This window comes from Doryrhamphus excisus, linkage group LG7 (assembly GCF_037039965.1).
Source record: "Doryrhamphus excisus strain RoL-2023G ecotype Guam linkage group LG7, RoL_Dexc_Guam_v1.1, whole genome shotgun sequence".
NCBI classification, from domain to species: Eukaryota; Metazoa; Chordata; class Actinopteri; order Syngnathiformes; family Syngnathidae; genus Doryrhamphus; species Doryrhamphus excisus.
In genome coordinates this window covers 4177041-4197061 of record NC_136363.1, presented here as the reverse complement: position 1 = coordinate 4197061, position 20021 = coordinate 4177041, and the positions used below count along the sequence as shown (strand labels likewise).

General features: G+C 34.9%; 2 protein-coding genes across 2 annotated transcripts; both read left to right on the top strand.

Annotated features, from left to right (window-relative positions):
* The first annotated feature begins 756 nt into the window (after positions 1-756).
* Positions 757-7303, top strand: LOC131102187 (uncharacterized). Its single transcript, XM_078792556.1, has 7 exons — positions 757-898; positions 1097-1207; positions 1282-1513; positions 2950-3055; positions 4248-4338; positions 5838-5948; positions 6661-7303. Exons 1-7 carry the CDS (start codon positions 847-849, stop codon positions 6870-6872), a joined length of 915 nt encoding a protein of 304 aa, XP_078648682.1. The 5' UTR covers positions 757-846; the 3' UTR covers positions 6873-7303.
* A 992-nt stretch (positions 7304-8295) lies between these two features.
* On the top strand, positions 8296-18973 carry clic1 (chloride intracellular channel 1). The gene is made up of 7 exons (XM_058047372.2): positions 8296-8549; positions 8803-8850; positions 11175-11284; positions 11372-11497; positions 11588-11694; positions 13441-13622; positions 14673-18973. The coding sequence occupies exons 2-7, from the start codon at positions 8812-8814 to the stop codon at positions 14832-14834; spliced, it is 726 nt and encodes a 241-aa protein (XP_057903355.2). The 5' UTR covers positions 8296-8549; positions 8803-8811; the 3' UTR covers positions 14835-18973.
* Positions 18974-20021: the final 1048 nt, after the last annotated feature.

Below are 20021 nucleotides of genomic sequence, written 5' to 3'. Positions count from 1 at the left end.
TGTATGACAAAAAAAAATCATTATAAAACAGTATAGTACTTTGTTGCACGGTGACCTGGTGGTTAGCGTATTGGCCCGCACAGTGTTTCTTTGTTTTACCAAATAAAATGCCTAATAAAAAATTATTTATTATTGATATACATGTCAAATGTAATATTGATTTTTGCATGCGACCCCCCCCCCCCCTGTGGAAGAAGTCGACACCCGTGATATCAACTGTGATGTCTTTTTTAGTAGCTCGACAGGGCCCGTGAGTCACCCCCCACCTTGTAGCACTTTAGCACTTCTTCATTCTTTGTGACGTGCTACGAGAAGACAAAAGATGCGAAACCACACCCCCTCTTCTACACCCCCCCCCCACCCCCCGCCACCCTCGTGACGATAAGTGGCAGCAAATGAATGAATGAAACAAAAAAACCCATTATAAAACAGTATAGTACTTTGTTGCACGGTGACCTGGTGGTTAGCGTGTTGGCCTGCACAGTGTTTCTTTGTTTTACCAAATAAAAAGCTATTTAATATTGATATATTTGTCAAATGTAATACTGATTTTTTGCATGCCCCCCCCCCTGTGGAAGAAGTAGACACCCGTGATGTCAACTGTGATGTCCTTTTTAGTAGCTCGACAGGCCCCCCCCCCTTGTAGCACTTCTTCATTCTTTGTGACATGCGATGAAAGATGCGAAACCACACCCCCTCCCCCCCCACCCCCACCCCGCCCCCGACCAACCCACCTGTAAGGGGATAAAACCCTACCCTCAAAACAGGTTCATCAGTTTGTCACACCAGCCAGCATCGACTGAAACGGATTCCGTGAGCAATCTGATCCAGATCCACACAGCAAACATGAACAGGATCCTATTTGGAGTCATTGCGGCTTTGGCCGGCTTCATTTTAGGTGAGAAATTATGGAATTAGTACGAATATTTTGAATATTTTTTTGTAGAAATAATCTGAATTTCATGTTAATTCATTCATTGTGTTGTCATTTTTAATCATTTTCTGCACCATCATTCACTTTATATTAATATGCATAATTATCTGTCTGCATGTGCAACATTAATTGAGTTTATTTTTATTTTTTGGTCTATTTCAGTGGACTCCCTCACTTGCAATCAATGCAGTTTCGGTATCGCCGGCTTCTGTCTGTCGTCCACTGAAGTCACATGCGAAACCAACACCTCCCAGTGCTTCACAGGGAAAGCGAGTAAGTCCGACTCTTCTGTTGCGTAACTCCATCCCCCGCTATATCTCCACTCAAATCGCATCTTTCTCTCTCAGCTTTCTCCATCTCCTCGGTGGGATTCAACACTCAGGGCTGCATCGAGTCCACCAGCTGTAACATGACCACCAACAACACCCTACTGGGCGTAACGTACGAAGCGGTGGTCGAGTGTTGCTCCACGGATAACTGTAACCCCGTACAAACGAGCGCGGCGACGCCTTCCGCTAAGATAACGCTCACGACCGCCATCGGGGTCGCCGTCCTCGCCTCCATGTTGGGAAGCCTGCTGTGATTATCCACCGTTTTTTATTTTATAAGTAACGGTCTAGCACTATCCGTAAATAAGAAGAAGAAGAAACCCCTTGGACGTTGTATGCAAAAATGCGAAAATATGTACACATATTGTATACTTCAGTGTACTCCATGAGAGAGGTTGATCAATGGGATGTTTTCAGGGAAAAACATTGAGCTCGTAAAACCTTCCATGTTGTTTTTAAATGCAATTTTATTTATCCGTTTGTACTACAAAAAAAAAAAAAAAACTGTGACGTGAAAATAAAGTAAATCTGATATGCTTTCATATTTCCTCGTCATAATGTATTGAATCAAAAATGGCCACGCCCACCACGGGGGGGGGATCCGTGGTGCAGCCTAAACCGTTATTTCCACTCTTGACGTATTTCACTGCAGCACACAACTTTCCGTGGGATGGCAAAAGAGAGCTGCCTATTTTGTGGAGGAGCTGTCGATAAAACAACTGCAGGAAGTGGTAGTGAAGTTTTCCATGATTACTTTGTTCGATTCCGGTCAGGTTTTCTCACTATTTTGACTTTGACTTAAATTCTGAACAGCGATTCAACACTTAATCTATCATCACTAATGCCAATTGTAAGGCCCAATCTACATGGGTAACAAATTAAAAATACTTGCAAAAAAATCTGAATAATACTATAAATACGATTACCGCCATGCAAGTAAGTGAATAAATAATAAATATAACAATCTACTAACATCAAACATTTTAAATATCCACCCAGTTTGCACACAATAACTTTGGAGGCGGGCAAATGTTATGTTCAATGTTATGTTAAGTGATATTAAAATCCATATTGCTGACGTGACTAAACAAAATCAACATGTTAACAATTTACAATGTCCGTAATTTCCAAAAATTCGACATATTCGTTATCATTTATAGTAATATAAATTGGACATTGCTTTACATTTGAATCAATGTGACCTTTTATGTTTGAAGAATTCATAGTAATAACTCATTTCAATAAAGCTTTATTTGGCGTCCCCTAGTGGCCATGGTGTCCTTAGCAATTGCTTATACAGTCTTTGCATTCTTACCCTCGCCACTTTGCGATATATGCTATAAAATTATAAAATTATATGAGAAAAAAAATAATTTGTTTTGGGTTTGTTGGTTAAGAACCCAGACTCAACAATAGTACATTGTCTGGTAATATAATGACTAGTAGTGTACATTTAAAAAAATCATTAAAGTAGTAGGTTACACTTCATAACAGTAGGTGGCGCCCTTGACCAAATAATCAAATGTTTTCACAGCAAGAGGGAGCGAAAGACAATACTGTAGACTGAAAGGCCTTTTTGAGTATTTTTTTGAAAGGATACAAAGTAAATATGTGTGCGATAAAATATATTTCTGTGTGAATTTTACACAATTTTTACACCTTCTGTATAAATGCGAAGTGAGACAGACACGTGAACACGCAGCAGTACTTCCTTAAAACTCTTGTTCTACGGGCCCGTCCAACCCGCAAGCTGAACCCGACTGCCCTCCAGTGTCCATACACGAAACTGCAGGTTGGAGCACACAACACACCCAACGCTACACTGCATTCACTTTCTACAGTCTGGTTAATATTTTTAAGGAACGTTTATGACATATTAAAGGCGTACTCACACACAAAACATTTTTTAAACTATATTAAATTGAGATAAAGTTCACAATGCACCCACTCGGACCAAGCGTTAAACGGACACTCAAGCCTGTTTCCTTTTAGACCTTCCCAAAGCTCATCGATAGGCTCAGTGTGTTCTTGCTAACTTGTGATTGGTCGTTTCCGCTGTCACTCCATGTACTTGTAAACCTATTTCCTTGTCGACCCCCAAAGCTCATTCATTGGCTCTGTGGGTTCTTGCTAACTAACGTGTGATTGGTCGTCTCTGTTGTCACTCCATGTACTTGTAAACCTATTTCCTTGTCGACCCCCAAAGCTCATTCATTGGCTCTCTGGGATCTTGCTAACTAACGTGTGATTGGTCGTCTCTGTTGTCACTCCATGTTCTTGGAAACCTATTTCCTTGTCGACCCCCAAAGCTCATTCATTGGCTCTGTGGGTTCTTGCTAACTAACGTGTGATTGGCCGTCTCCGCTGTCACTCATGTGCCTTGATTTGCACACCTGTTTTGCTAGGTAGGAGACTTCTACGGCTAACATGTCGGATGTCGATTTTTGCCGGTTTTAAGTCATTGTCATATTAGTTTCATTTTAATTTTTTAATTTTTCATATAGAGTTTAATATCACAGTTTTATTTAAATTAACATTTGAATGCGTGTCATGCGTAATTTAATTTATTCCGTGATCAAATGACTGATGTAGGCACAAAGTACAGTCTGTACGTACATTAAATTCTTTAATAATAGTGTGTCTCAACTTTAATGAAGTCAAGGCACAGTTTACGTAAGGAAAATCTCATAACTCCACCAAACAAAAGTTAATTATGTACCTTGTGCCTTCAAGTTGTGTTTAACTATTGTTAGCATGTATAATTATTGCGCCTAGTTGAGGCTAGCATAGCATAGATATTTAGTTTTGTAGTAAAGTAAGTCATTTTCAATCAATTTTGGATTTGCACTTGAACGCATCATCAGTGTTTCATTGTCCCTTTTCCTGTCCATCTTCAGGTTCCCCAAATAAGCGATGAGATGGACGCAGGAGGCGTCCAAGCTACCAGACTCCAACACAAGCTTGGATGAATTCGGTTGTCGGAGAACTGTAGATGTTCCCACAGACCGGTTTTCCAAGAAGACTGCTATTTCGACACCAGAAATGCTGACTCCACCTTTCCCATAATTAAAGCAGGTAATTATGACAACTGTGCAAAAAAGTTTACTGGTATGTACAGTACATGGAAACCAAAATGAAATGAAAAATGCCTCCAGCTAGTACGACTACTATAAGAACCCTTCAACGCAACCATCACTCAACGAGACTAGAAGACCTCCGCCAAAACCCGGCGGCCATACTTTAGATGTCACCCGCTTCATTTGTGAAGCGAGTCTACATCTTGAGTCTTCCAATCGTGCTAGTTCCTTTCGGAAAACCTGAAGCGTGACATTTTTGTCGCCTTTCCCACTGACGCACACACACACACCTCTTGATTAGTCACATGACCGTCGCCGTATTTAAGTCTTTGATTTGGTGTCAATCTTATTCACGTTCAATACACTCGCAGCGAAGATGAACAACCTTTGGAAAGCGACGTTCTTTCTGGTGGCCTTTGCAGTAGTCGGTAAGTGCATGAGAACGACATAGGCAAAAAGGCTAGCGCTAACCATGCTCAAAGTTCAGTCGGCCATATTTAATGATTTATTCAAGGTTATTATCATTGCTAACTGTCAACGCTCACATGTAAAAGTACGGGGGTAAATATGACTTCCTGAGTCGCACTGGATATTGAGTTGACGATGCTCGATGGCTAGCGCTCATTCAATCCACAGGCACATGTTATTATGTTGATTCATATTAATATACATACTGTATTTATTTTATTTATAACCTGTTTGAAATCTGCAGTTTTCTCATTGTTACTCTCGTCACATTCTAAAAATACAAATAAGTAAAATCTAAAGAAAAAAATTACTTTAAAATTTTAGGGAAATAAGGACAAAATATGAGAATAATATCATAATAATATGAGGGGAAAAAAATAGCATAAAGACTAAAAATGTTGCTACTTTAGGAAATGTAGGTGAGTTAAAGTTCTAATATGTATTACAATAAATAAATAAATTTTAAAAATAAAAAAATATATAATATATATATAACAAATATAATGAAGTCAAAATATTATAATAAAGACATGTTGAGTTAAAAAAAATTGAAGTATTTGTAAAAAAAAATACACTAAAAACGCCAAAAATTGAAAAAAATATTAGCAAAAATGTTCATTTGTGCTTTAATGCAGGTTGTTTTTTTCTTCTTAAAAAAAACCCTTTTTCATATCTATATGGATTGGTATAACCCTGATCTAATTATTATTATTAGTATACTTTATATAATTTTTATAATGTACACATATTTATTTAATGGTATGGCCATTAGACTGTGACGTCTCGCTCATTCCTGGGAGTACATTTAAAGGTGGGGTTTAAAAAAAAAAAAAACACTCCACTGACCACACCTTGTATGCCAAAAAGTGATGCTTTCTTTTGTTTGCTGTGCGTCATAACAACATTAATTACTCTGCAATTAATAATAACGCCACACCTCTTAATGCGACTCCAATGACGCACCTGATGGTTCCTTTCCCTAATTGCTTTCCTAATGATTGCTTTTGTTTTCTTTATCTGATTGAACAGCATACGGCCTGAACTGCCGGCAGTGCCCCGTCTCGCTGTTAGACATCTGTTTGTTTGGAAGTGATATCACATGTGACAATTCCACCCAAGCATGCTATCGTGGAAATGCAGGTAAGTCGATTTTGTTGTCGTTGATGATAGGACTTTTATTCCTGTCTTTTTCTCTCTGTTTGCATTCACGTTCCATATTGTTGCCTTATTTCTATCTATATTTATAAGTACAGCAATAAGTTATTGCCCTTAATTGGGCATATTTTATTTTATTTTATTTTATTTTATTTTATTTTATTTTATTTTATTTTATTTTATTTTATTTTATTTTATTTTATTTTATTTTATTTTATTTTATTTTATTTTATTTTATTTTATTTTATTTTATTTTATTTTATTTTCAAATAAAATCATTTCTTCCAACTTTACATATATGACAGTCATGAACATGATTAGGCGACACGGCGGTCTAGTGGTTAGCGCGCAGACCTCACAGCTAGGACACCTGGGTTCAATTCCACCCTCGGCCATCTCTGTGTGGAGTTTGCATGTTCTCCCCGTGCATGCGTGGGTTTCCTCCCACATTCCAAAAACATGCTAGGTTAATTGGCGACTCCAAATTGTCCATAGGTATGAATGTGAGTGTGAATGGTTGTTTGTCTGTATGTGCCCTGTGATTGGCTGGCAACCAGTCCAGGGTGTACCCCGCGCACCAGCACCCCCCGCGACCTTCGTGAGGAGAAAGCGGTAGAAAATGAATGAATGAATGAACATGATTATCCTGCAGATCCTATAAAGGTCACATATGAAGTTTCCATTGTGTTTGTTTCAGTGTTCAACGGAACGTTGCCTGTCAGATTGTACGCCCGCGGCTGCCTGGACGAAGACCTGTGTCAGCTTACGATAAACGACAGCGCCCTTGGAGCACAGTTCACCGCCACCTTTGACTGTTGCGTTACCGATCTGTGTAATGGAGCCACGCATGTCCAGCTCTCCCTGACAATGGCCGTCGGGGTGGCACTTTTTTCACTGTGGGTCATGTAGGGAGGGGGTGATCCATTGTACAGGACAAACATATATATATATATATATAGTCTTACTGCTTGAACTTAAGGTGCTCACCATCATGGCAGGGAATACTGTATATTTTCTACTTTACAGGTTTAATCATACACTTCAGCTAACAACCCCCCCTACTGCTGTACATGTATGCGGTAAAGTAACACAAACAAAAAGATGTCTGAGTCATATTGTATTGATTTTGGCATCTACACATAATTAGGGATGCAGCAATCGAAAGATCCCCTGTGATATTTTGATTTTACCTATATAATAAACCAGGCTTTAATTCGTATAAACTGTGTCAAATGCTTAATTTACACTTTTCAGGCGAGGCGCAGTTGAAAAATTGCAAATTTTAAAAAGATTCTAAGGAGATCTTAAAAAAATTAAATGAGAGACAGTATTTTTTTTTTTTTAAAAAAAAGCAATTTATTTCAAACAAGCAAAGTGAAACAGTCTGCTCATCTAAAGTGGCAGAAAGTCCGCCATGTTGGTGAGCAAGAGAGGTGGGCGGGGCTAGGAGCACAACAGTGTAAAATGTATTCACCAGCTTTGAGTGTAAAATAAAGTTATACGCTCTGCGTACACTTTGATTAAATGAATGAATGTTATTTACTGAACACAATGACTAAGTATTATATGACGTATATGTCAATAAAAACATGAGCAGCAATATGAGAGAAACTATTTCCTTCTTGATATGGCTTTTTTTTTCCCTTACGGTGTTACAAACTGCAACAAGGTGTGCTGATGATAGTTCCGCCCCACCCAAAGGCATTCAGAAGATGGGCACACTTCCTGTATAAAAGAGGAGGATGTGTTTATATTTTACTTTAGTCTATTGCAACTCTTTATTTGCTAAATTAAGTGAATTATCTTAAAATTGTTAAGTAAGTCATCGATAGACCAAATGCAATTACATATATTCACCAGAAGAGTGTGCTGTTCACGAACCACACTGCGAGTCAGGTAAACGTGAGCCATAGAATAAACACAACATAATCTGTTATTAGCTGTACAATTGTGTTTTTTAATTTAAAAATGTTATCAAAAGCCATTTTAATTAAGGTGTTTTACTCACTTTTTTGTTTCTTCTAACTGTTTTTTTTCTTTCTTGTGGCATTTTACGACATCATATGCAAACATATGCAAATTAGACCATGACGTCATGTAAGGACTTCTAGAGCAGCCAATAGCTATTATTTATACTGCAATGCGGAAGTGAGACAAATGAGTGTAGTACAATATGAAGTACTGTATAAATGTAGTGCAAAAAAAGTATAATTATGATTACTCTAGTGGAACTGTTTTTTATTCATATATCATTGTTCATATTACGCTTGTATTTAGAGTTATGTTTTTTTTTAAATGAACAATTTCACCTGTCAAATAGACGTCTGTCATTCTATCAATTGCCTTCTCGTTTGCTAAGACGGATTACCGTGTCGCTTAAACTAGCCATAAATAGCTATATACTATGATAATGTATATTAATAACATCATATTCGCTATTGTTTTAAGTCTACGGCGAAGTAGCTTGCTATCCTCCAGGAAATGGCGACACTGTGCGCGTGCTGTACCCGCAGAGAAGGACGCATCAACTGGGAGGAGAAAGTAGCAACAGCAACAGGCGTCATTAGCATCTAGCAACGCTACAAGGTAGCCTAAAAATATCCTTAAATATACTTTTATTAACTTTACCAATTATAGTTAGTGTATAGTTTTATATTTAATAAGACCGTAACGTTATTTTATTTGTATTTAGTGTTTGTTTAATGGCTCCGAGTTGTTAGCGGAAGATGGGGCTTGGCTCTCCCCGGTTTCGAAGTCCTCCTCCTCAGCCTCTTCCTCCGGTTTTTATCGTGTTTCCTTAACGAGTTAAAACATTTTTTTCTCTCCCTTTTTTTCCCAGGAAAGGAACATGAGCGACGACAGCCCAAAAGTTGAACTTTTTGTGAAGGTAAGATACTTTTAATGGCGCCCACACGTAACACTGTGACGTGGAAGATAAACCTGCGCCACTTTGATTCAATGTTTATTTTATATTTACGCTGTTTTTAATATAAATGAATAAGACTTCGCGTTCATGTTGTGGTTATGATGAAGAAATAGATTCATCTGATTGTTATCTACTGTGTCAACACAGCGGTAATCTTATTAAATGCACATTAAGGCTATTTTTAGTAAAGTTGTATGCCGGGCCACGCAGCTTTAAAAAAGAACTACAAAAATGTCCGAACTTTCTGTATATGCTGTGTTTCCATAAGGAGTCCTTTGTGTCAGCGTATACCTTCTACTTTTTTTCTCCATGGATGAAAGATGCTGTTGTAACTTCTCTGAATTCTGCTGCCTTCACTGGTTTTAAACTGAAAACACCCTAAATTCCTTCAGGGGTGCCCAAACTTTTTTTTCCCATTGAAGTCCGCATACTAAAAATGACACATTTGGAAGCCATTTTGATATTTTTAGCATTATAAACAAACTAAAGCCAACCCATGGATATATAAAACATATAATAAAACAGCCTGTGTGTCAGCTTTATGTTATACATGATAAACTGTATTATTATCAATATAATCAGTCTTCACATTTCAATTTTTACTTGTTACATATTGCATTTTTTGGGGGGTTAAAAACTGTAAAAAAAAATTAAAAACAAGGAACAAATCTTGTCGAGACTCTGTTGCAACTTCAAGCAATTTCATGCCACAAATATGCTTCCTCTTTCAAAAGAAAATTCAAATTTTACTTGTTACATATGCATTTTTTGGGGGGTTAAAAACTGTAAAAAAAAATTTAAGTATGGAATTTTCTTTTTTTAAAAACAAGGAACAAATCTTGTCCAGCGTCTGTTGCAACTTCAAGCAATTTCATGCCACAAATATGCTTCCTCTTTCAAAAGAAAATTCCTAACTCTAAATTTACAAAAAGCTACTGGTCATACTAGTCATTATAATGTATTGTACTGTGTTTTTTTTAAGGAAGTACAATGTAAACGGTCAAGTTAGTACAATACTACATGCACGTACACACACTACAGGTCTCAGAATTAATTGCAATAGGTGTTATCAGGTACAGTACGTGTCCTACTAATGTCGTTTTATGACGCAAAGAGTAGTTCAGAGTACAGAGTACAAACATCTTATAGTATTATGTATTATGTATTTATCCTTTACAGTGCTGGGACCCGTTTGTTTGTTATTTTTTTCACACTTAATGTTTCAGATCGTCTAATTTAAATGATCGTTAATGACAACACAAGTGAACACAACATTCATTCATTTTCTACCGCTTATCCTCATGAGGGTTGTGGTGTTGCTGGAGCCTATCCCAGCTGTCTTCGGGCAAGAGGCGGGGTAAACCCTGGACTGGTGGTCAGCCAATCACAGGGCACATATAGACAAACAACCATTCACACTCACATTCATACCTATGGACAATTTGGAGTCGCTAATTAACCTAGCATGTTTTTGGAATGTGGGAGGAAACCGGAGTACCCGGAGAAAACCCACGCATGCACGGGGAGAACATGCAAACTCCACACAGAGATGGCCGAGGGTGGAATTGAACCCTGGTCTCCTGGCTGTGAGGTCTGTGTGCAGCCTGTTTTTAAATGAGTTTTTATTATTATCAAGGTAGAAAAAAAAATCCAGATGTACAAGGCCCTGTTTAAAAAAGTGATAGCCCCGATGGTGGAATTGAACCTTGGTCTCCTGGCTGTGAGGTCTGCGCACTAACCACTGACCACCTTGCAGCCCGTTTTTAAATGAGTTTTTATTATTATCAAGGTAGAAAAAAAAATCCAGATGTACATGGCCTTATTTGAAAAAGTAATAGCCCCGAGGGTGGAATTGAACCCTGGTCTCCTGGCTGTGAGGTTTCCGTGCTAACCACTCGTCCACCGTTTTTACATGGCCTTGTTTGAAAAAGTGATTGCCCTCCTGTTAAAATATACCTCAGATTAATTGAAATCTATCAATCAGGAAAATGTCATAAAGCCACTTTTAAAGCTTTGGGACTCTAGCAAACCACAGCGAGAGCCTTTTATTCACAAATTCACAAAAAAACATGGAATAATGGTGAACGATCCCAGGAGCGGTCAGATAGTAGTAGAGTTAGCATTTCCGCTGTCACATTGTTTAAACGCTCACTTGCGACTTAACTCTCAATCAGTGGGGATGTGTGGACGCTGGTTCGAACCCTGACAGGCTGCAGGGCCTTTTTTAAAATGTGTTCAAAATAATAATAATAATAACTAAAGTAATAAAGTATGTTGTATTGCAGGCAGGGAGCGATGGACAGAGCATCGGCAACTGTCCCTTCTCTCAGCGTCTCTTCATGGTTTTGTGGCTAAAAGGTGTCACGTTTGATGTTACTACGGTGGACATGAAGAGGTGACATAAAATACATTTCAGGATAATTATCAACAAATCGTCAATGCTAATAATCCATTCATGTGGTGTCTTCGCTAACCCCTACAGGAAACCCGACATCCTAAACGACCTGGCCCCGGGTGCCCAACCACCCTTCCTGCTGTACGGCAGCGAGGTGAAAACCGACACCAACAAGATCGAGGAGTTCCTGGAGGAAAACCTCTGCCCCCCCAAGTAGCCGCTGCATCCGTTTGTCCGATTTCTTTTTTTTTTTCCAGTCGATTGATTTGACGTAAGAACGCACGGGTGTTTCTTGTCGTTCAGATATCCGCGTCTAGCCGCCCGGAATCCTGAGTCGAACACGGCAGGCATGGACGTCTTCTCCAAGTTCTCAGCTTACATCAAAAACTCCAACCCTCAGACCAATGAAAGTGAGTGAAATGCAAATAAAATAATAATAATAAAAGTAACTACTGTACCGATAATTATCAGTACTGATGATGATCAGGCATCCTAATTATCTTTACTTTTGCATTTTTTTTAACTTTCCAAATATTTCAACTTTTTTTTCAGTAATATTTGTACATTAAATGTACATCAAAATATTACAACTTTTCAAAAACGGCGTATTTTTTCTGTAATATTCAACGCTATGATCTATAAAATTACATAATTTTTTCTCATAACAAGTTTATTCTCTTAGAATTGTGACATTTTTTTCTTCTAGTAATTTTGGCTTTATTGCCATAATATTTTGACTTTATTCTCGTAACACAAAATTACATTATTTTTCCTCATAACAAGTTTATTCTCTTAGAATTGTGACATTTTTTTCTTCTAGTAATTTTGGCTTTATTGCCATAATATTTTGACTTTATTCTCGTAACACAAAATTACATTATTTTTCCTCATAACAAGTTTATTCTCTTAGAATTGTTGCATTTTTTCTTCTAGTAATGGTGGCTTTATTGACATAATATTTTGACTTTATACTCGCAACACAAAATTACATTATTTTTCCTCATAACAAGTTTATTCTCTTAGAATTGTGACATTTTTTTCTTGTAGTAATGAATTGCCGTAATATTTTGATTTATTCTTGCAACACAAAATTACATTATTTTTCCTCATAACAAGTTTATTCTCTTAAAATTGTGACATTTTTTTTTCTTCTAGTAATGGTGACTTTATTGTCATAATATTTTGACTTTATTTTTGCAACACAAAATTACATTATTTTTCCTCATAACAAGTTTATTCTCTTAGAATTGTGGCATTTTTTTCTTCTAGTAATTTTGGCTTTATTGCCATAATATTTTGACTTCATTCTCGTAACACAAAATTACATTATTTTTCCTCATAACAAATTTATTCTCTTCGAATTGTGACATTTTTTCTTCTAGTAATGGTGACTTTATTGCCATAATATTTTGATTTTTTTCTCGCATCACTAAATTACTTACTAATTACTAATTACTAATTATTTTTTCCCATAACAAGTTTATTCTCTTAAAATTGTGACATTTTTTTTCTTGTAGTAATGAATTGCCATAATATTTTGATTTATTCTTGCAACACAAAATTACATTATTTTTCCTCATAACAAGTTTATTCCCTTAAAATTGTGCCTTTTTTGTTTTCTTCTAGTAATGGTGACTTTATTGTCATAATATTTTGACTTTATTTTTGCAACACAAAATTACATTATTTTTCCTCATAACAAGTTTATTCTCTTAGAATTGTGACATTTTTTTTCTTCTAGTAATGATGATTTTATTGCCATAATATTTTGATTTATTCTCGCAACACAAAATTACATTATTTTTCCTCATAACAAGTTTATTCTCTTAGAATTGTGACATTTTTTTCTTGTAGTAATTTTGGCTTTATTGCCATAATATTTTGACTTTATTCTCGCAACACAAAATTACATTATTTTTCCTCATAACAAATGTATTCTCTTAGAATTGTGACATTTTTTTCTTCTAGTAATTTTGGCTTTATTGCCATAATATTTTGACTTTATTCTCGCAATATTATCACTTTTTCTTCAACCTTTTCTTCATAACATTATGACAAAAAAAAGTATTTTTTCTGTAGTATTTCACATTTATGCTACTCAAATGACATTATATATTAAAGGAGTTTTTTTGACCGACTGTCGTGTTTGTGTTCAGATCTCGAGAAAGGCGTTCTGAAGGCTCTAAAGAAGCTCGACGAGTACCTCGGCTCCCCACTTCCTGACGAAATAGATGAAAACAGCACCGATGAAGTCACTTCCTCATCCCGCCCCTTCCTTGATGGCCAGGATCTTACGCTGGCTGACTGCAACTTGCTTCCAAAGCTCCACATTGTGAAGGTAAATATACAGTTAGTAGCAGAAACATATTCAGCACTAATTAGTGACTTTTATTTTATTATATTTTCATATTATTATTCATTTAAAATTGTATTCCTTTTTCATGTACTTTGACATTTGGAAATAATTATTGTAACAGTAGCACTAAGCCTCATCATATTTTAATAGTATTTTTTTTATTGTTATTATTTTTTAAGATTTACTTTGAACTTAAAAATATTTTAACAATATTCACATTTTTGTCGAGAATTATGTAAGTTTTTATTTAAAAATATTTTTGAGTTTTATAAATTTTTTTATTATGTAGTAATTATTTTAACAATATTTGCTTGATACTGTGACCCAAGCACTATCTCATCATATATTTAGAATTATTTTTTTATTTTATTATTTATTATTCTACTAGTTCATATGTATTTTTTAAGTTATTTTTGTAATTATTTATTTTATTTTTTCTACTAGTAGTATTTAATATATATCAAGTTGTATTTATTTTATATTTATTAATTATTTATATTTATTTATTATTTATTTTATTATTTTCTATACTAAATTTAATACATATTTTTTTAAGTTGTATTTATTTTTATTTTATATTTTTTATATGCCTATTTAACATGTATTTCTTAAGTTTTTCTTTTCATTATTTTTGTTAAATTTTTATTTTTGTTATTTTAACAATATTTGCTCAATACCAGGGCTGCACGGTGATCGAGTGGTTAGCACGCAGACCTCACAGCTACGAGTTCAATCCCACCCTCGGCCATCTCTGTGTGGAGTTTGCATGTTTGTGTTTTTTTTCCCCGGGTACTCCGGTTTCCTCCCACATTCCAAAAACATGCTAGGTTAATTAGCGACTCCAAATTGTCCATAGGTATGAATGTGAGTGTGAATGGTTGTTTGTCTATATGTGTCCTGTGATTGGCTGGCCACCAGTCCAGGGTGTACGAATGAATGAATGAATGAATGCTCAATCACCTGATATTTGTCACAATTTATTGACTTATTTTTTGTATGTATATATATTTTTTAATCTAACCATCTTTTTAGGTGGTGTGTTTAAAGTACCGAAACTTCAGCATCCCTCAGTCTCTGACCAACCTGTGGAGGTACCTGAACGCAGCATATGCCCGGGAAGAGTTTTCCTCGACCTGTCCGATCGATGATGAGATCCACATGGCCTATTCTTCTGTAGTCAAAGCTCTCAAGTAGGAGGTGGCAAACGTAGTGTACAACAGCACATCCACATTTATATATAATCCGAGGTTTTACCATTGCTTTGCTATGTCAAACTATTGCTTCAAACTGGTTGTGTTTTATGTTTTGTTTTTTTTTACTTGTGTTAGCTATAGCGAGGAAGCACATACGGCCATTAATAGTTCAATGATCAATCAATCAGGGGTTGTCAGTGGCTCAGTGTCCATGAAGGCATCGGCAGAACTCAACTGGTCCTCAGATACACTTGTAAGGAGTTGAGTGAAAAGGCAAAATATTGGGTCATGTGACCACATAGCATAGCATCCCAATTAGAAATAATTATGTGGATGATATTAGCTAGTTATTTTCAAATATATAAACTTAGTGTTTTCATGTCCAATGTTAACAGTTAGCACATTATTATTCCTAGTATGCTAATTTTAGCATGCTAAACATATATAAAGAGTGCTATCATGCTAAGTGATGGCTCGTTAACAGCTAGCATGTAAGCATTAACATGCTAACAGTTAGCACATTAATATTCCTCGTATGCTAATTTTAGCATGCTAAACATATATAAAGAGTGCTATCATGCTAAGTAATGGCTTGTTAACAGCTAGCATGTAAGCATTAACATGCTAACAGTTAGCACATTGATATTCCTCGTATGCTAATTTTAGCATGCTAGACGTATAAAGAGTGCTATCATGCTAAGTGATGGCTCGTTAACAGCTAGCATGTAAGCATTAACATGCTAACAGTTAGCACATTAATATTCCTCGTATGCTAATTTTAGCATGCTAAACATATATAAAGAGTGTTATCATGCTAAGTGATGGCTCGTTAACAGCTAGCATGTAAGCATTAACATGATAACAGTTAGCACATTGATATTCCTCGTATGCTAATTTTAACATGCTAGACGTATATAAAGAGTGCTATCATGCTAAGTGATGGCTTGTTAACGGCTAGCATGTAAGCATTAACATGCTAACAGTTAGCACATTAATATTCCTCCTATGCTAATTTTAGCATGCTAGACGTATATAAAGAGTGCTATCATGCTAAATGATGGCTTGTTAACGGCTAGCATGTAAGCATTAACATGCTAACAGTTAGCACATTAATATTCCTCGTATGCAAATTTTAGCATGCTAGACGTATATAAAGAGTACTATCATGCTAAGTGATGGCTCGTTAACAGCTAGCATGTAAGCATTAACATGCTAGCAGTTAGCACATTAATATTCCTCCTATGCTAATTTTAGCATGCTAGACGTATATAAAGAGTGCTATCATGCTAAGTGATGGCTTGTTAACAGCTAGCATGTAAGCATTGTTAGCATCCTAACATCATTAACGTCTTTGCCTTTTAGTTATTTTCAAAGGCGCAAACATAGTGTTTGTTTGGTGTTATCATGCTAACAGTTAGCATGTTTTTTTGCTATTTTTAAAAGTCAAAACTTACATAGTGGTTTCGCGTTTCCATTTTTTGAGGTAATATCTTGCTATTATTATCATGCTAGCTGTTAACAAGCGAACAGTATGCTAAGCTCGTCAGGGCTAGCGTGTTTTTTGCTATTTTCAAAAGTCAAAACTTACATAGTGGTTTCGCGTTTCCATTTTTTTTTAGGTATTATCTTACTATTACTATCATGCTAGCTGTTAACAAGCGAACAGAATGCTAAGCTCGTCAGCTAAGTGTTAGCATGCTAGCCGCCCCATTCACTCTTTGATATCCCACTTTCAGGCTATTTTGGTAGTAAACCCGCATGGCAGCATCGACCAAAGTGTTCCGTGTCCGTGTTATTGTGTACGTAACGCAACAAGGCCTTTTAACAGTTTGGAAGGTGTATCTGCATGCAAACCTTTTGAGTCACACAATAGGGCGGAAGAGGGTGTGTAGCGTTAGATTCGTTTTGAGGAGGCAGTTACCGAGACAGGAAACCATTTCAATAGATTCAAGCTTCCTCTTTTCACGTCTTCCTGCAGAGCAGCTGGGAAGAACTTACTTGCTTACGTACTACACAAGTTTGCATGAATTTACTATTGAGTGTTCATTTTACAAGATTAATGTGGTAATATTGCTCGGGGGGGAAGAAGCTTTATGGTACAAGAATGAAGTCTGATTAAAAAAAAAAAAATTAATGTGAAAAAATATGTAAACATATATAATGATGTATATTTAAAATATAAAAACATATAGTACAATAATATCATTATGTTGTTTTTTTGGAAAAATACTATAATAAACATTATATTAGTGGTATTAAGAGAATAAAATGTTAATTTAATCACTGATTTTATATTGAACATGTACTTAAAAATTAATTATAACCAAGTTTTTTTTCTTTTTATAGATTTTATGATATATTCTCAAAATAGTATGACTATAGTTCAAGGTATTATTTCAAAAATAATAACTTTATAGTCATAAAATTGCCATTTTTCCCATTTAATTAATGATAGATTTTCACTTTTTTTTAAAATGTTAATTTAATCACCGATTTTATATTAGTCATTGAACATTTACTTAAAAATGTAATTATAACCAAGTCAACAAATCCCTAAAAGTTTTTTTTTCTTTTTATAGATTTTATGATATATTCTCAAAATAGAATGACTATGGTTCAAGGTATTATTTCAAAAATAATAACTTTATTGTCATAAAATCGCCATTTTTCCCATTAAATTACTGATAGGATTTTCACTTTTTAAAAAAATGTTTAAAAAATTTTATATTATTCATTGACGATTTACTTAAAAATTAATTATAACCAAGTCAACAAACCCCTAAAAAAATTATTTTTATAGATTTTATGATATATTCTCAAATTAGTTCAAGGTATTATTGCAAAAATAATAACTTTATTGTCATAAAATTGCCAATATTCCCATTAAATTACTGATCGTATTTTCACTTTTTTTTCATGTCTTTATTCTAGTAGAAAAACTTTTTCTCATCACATTGCGACTTTATGCTCATTAAATCCTGAGTTATCATTTTTATCACGCTAATCTTGTAAAATGTGCTTTCGTTGTCGCAATATTATCATTATTTCTCACAAAGTATGACAATTTGTGATTGTAATCCAACATTTCTGTTAGAGAACTGCAAGTTGTACAAAATGGACACATTGAACGGTTGGATAAAAATTGACCTCCCCTGTAAAAAGTTATCGTGCTTTTTAGCTTCATCCTGGCATTTCACCGGGAAACCAAAACGCACCAAACCTTGTTTTTTTTTTTGTATAATTTGGTTTTTCATCTGAAATTTTTGCCCCCAAAACTTGTACACTGTCTTATTTTTTGTACGTAACAAACCAGCCCCCTTTTAGTGTATCCAGTGCCCACAAAATAACTCACCATGGGGCCAAAAGCAAGTGCAGCTCGATACAGCAGGTGAGAAACACTGTTGACTTCACCAGAACGTACAGAACATTTATTATTATTGCACTTAGTTTTCTGCATCTGAATCTAGAAATATTCTCTATAAAAATGTATTTTTGGGTGTTGGGTCGGTTTTAGCCTGACCTTTTTTGGAGCGAATTCATAACGAAAAATTTTGTACTTGAACTTCTAAACTACCGAAGTGCAATTTAAGAGGGGAAAAAGCTAATTTTGTACACGGTCGTAACATTTTGCTACTTCAATTGTGTTTTTGCTTGACTGAGCTGTTTCTTCAGTGAGTCAACGAAAGAGACTTTGAAATCTTTTTCGGATTTTTTAAAATTTTTCAGTGGTCGTAGAATTTTATACACGTTCAAGGATCAGCTAACTCGCGTTTAAAATGTTTTTCACTCTTTTATGGTGTTTTTCGCGTGCTTATGTAACAGATACGTACACGTCCACAGAAGGGTGGACGCTAAAACTAAATCACATTGATCGATTTTATGGAGAAAAATTAGTTTAGGGTTTTTTTTTTGTTTTTTTTTTAACTTGGAAAAATCCACATTTCATTGGTGCATTCCTTCAAAATAAAGTGTCTTAAGAAATAAGTGGTGTGTGCCTCCGCTCCACATAACCGGTGGGATATTTTGCTGTATTATGTGCATCTTGTGATGTTACATAACAGCAGTCACGAGTCTAAATTGTGATTTTGTTGCTTTAGAATATAATATCTATATGATTAAAGACAATATTTGCTTTGACAACCCGTCCGAATTGCTGTTTTTTTTTTATGGTGTAGAATCCAAGGAACCATCTTTGAATTGTTTATTTCTTATTACTATTATTCTGGCAACTCAGGGCTTTAATACCAGAATTTCCAGAATAAAGTTGTACATTTATGAGAAAAAAGTTGTAGTATTACGAGAATAAAGTGGTAAATTTATGAGGAAAAAAATCTCAGAATATTACAAAAAAAGTCATAATATTCTGAGAAAAAATGTCATAAATTTAAAAGTAAAAATGTCAGAATATTACAAGAACAAAGTCATGAATTTACGACAAAAAAAGTGACAATATTCTGAAAACAAAATCATAAATTTATAAGAAAATAATGTTGGAATATTTCAAGATGAAAGTCGGAATTTTATGAGAAAGAAAAGTTAGAATATTACGAGAACAAAAACTAAAATTTACGAGAAAATAATGTTGGAATATTTCAAGAAAAAAGTCCTAAATTTACGACTAAAAAGTGAGAATGTTCTGAAAACAAAGTCATAAATTTACAAGAAAATAATGTTGGAATATTTCAAGAAAAAAGTTGTCAATTTACGACAAAAAAGTGACAATATTCTGAAAACAAAGTCATAAATTTACAAGAAAATAATGTTGGAATATTTCAAGAGCAAAGTTGGAATTTTATGAGAAAAAAAAATGTGAATATTCCGAGGACAAAAACTTAAATTTACGAGAAAATAATGTTGGAATATTTCAAGAAAAAAGTCCTAAATTTACGACAAAAAAGTGAGAATATTCTGAAAACAAAGTCATAAATTTACGAGAAAATAATGTTGGAATATTTCAAGAAAAAAGTTGGAATTTTATGAGAAAAAAAAATGTGAATATTCCGAGGACAAAAACTTAAATTTAGGAGAAAATAATGTTGGAATATTTCAAGAAAAAAGTCCTAAATTTACGACAAAAAAGTGAGAATATTCTGAAAACAAAGTCATAAATTTACGAGAAAATAATGTTGGAATATTTCAAGAAAAAAGTCCTAAATTTACGACAAAAAAGTGAGAATATTCTGAAAAC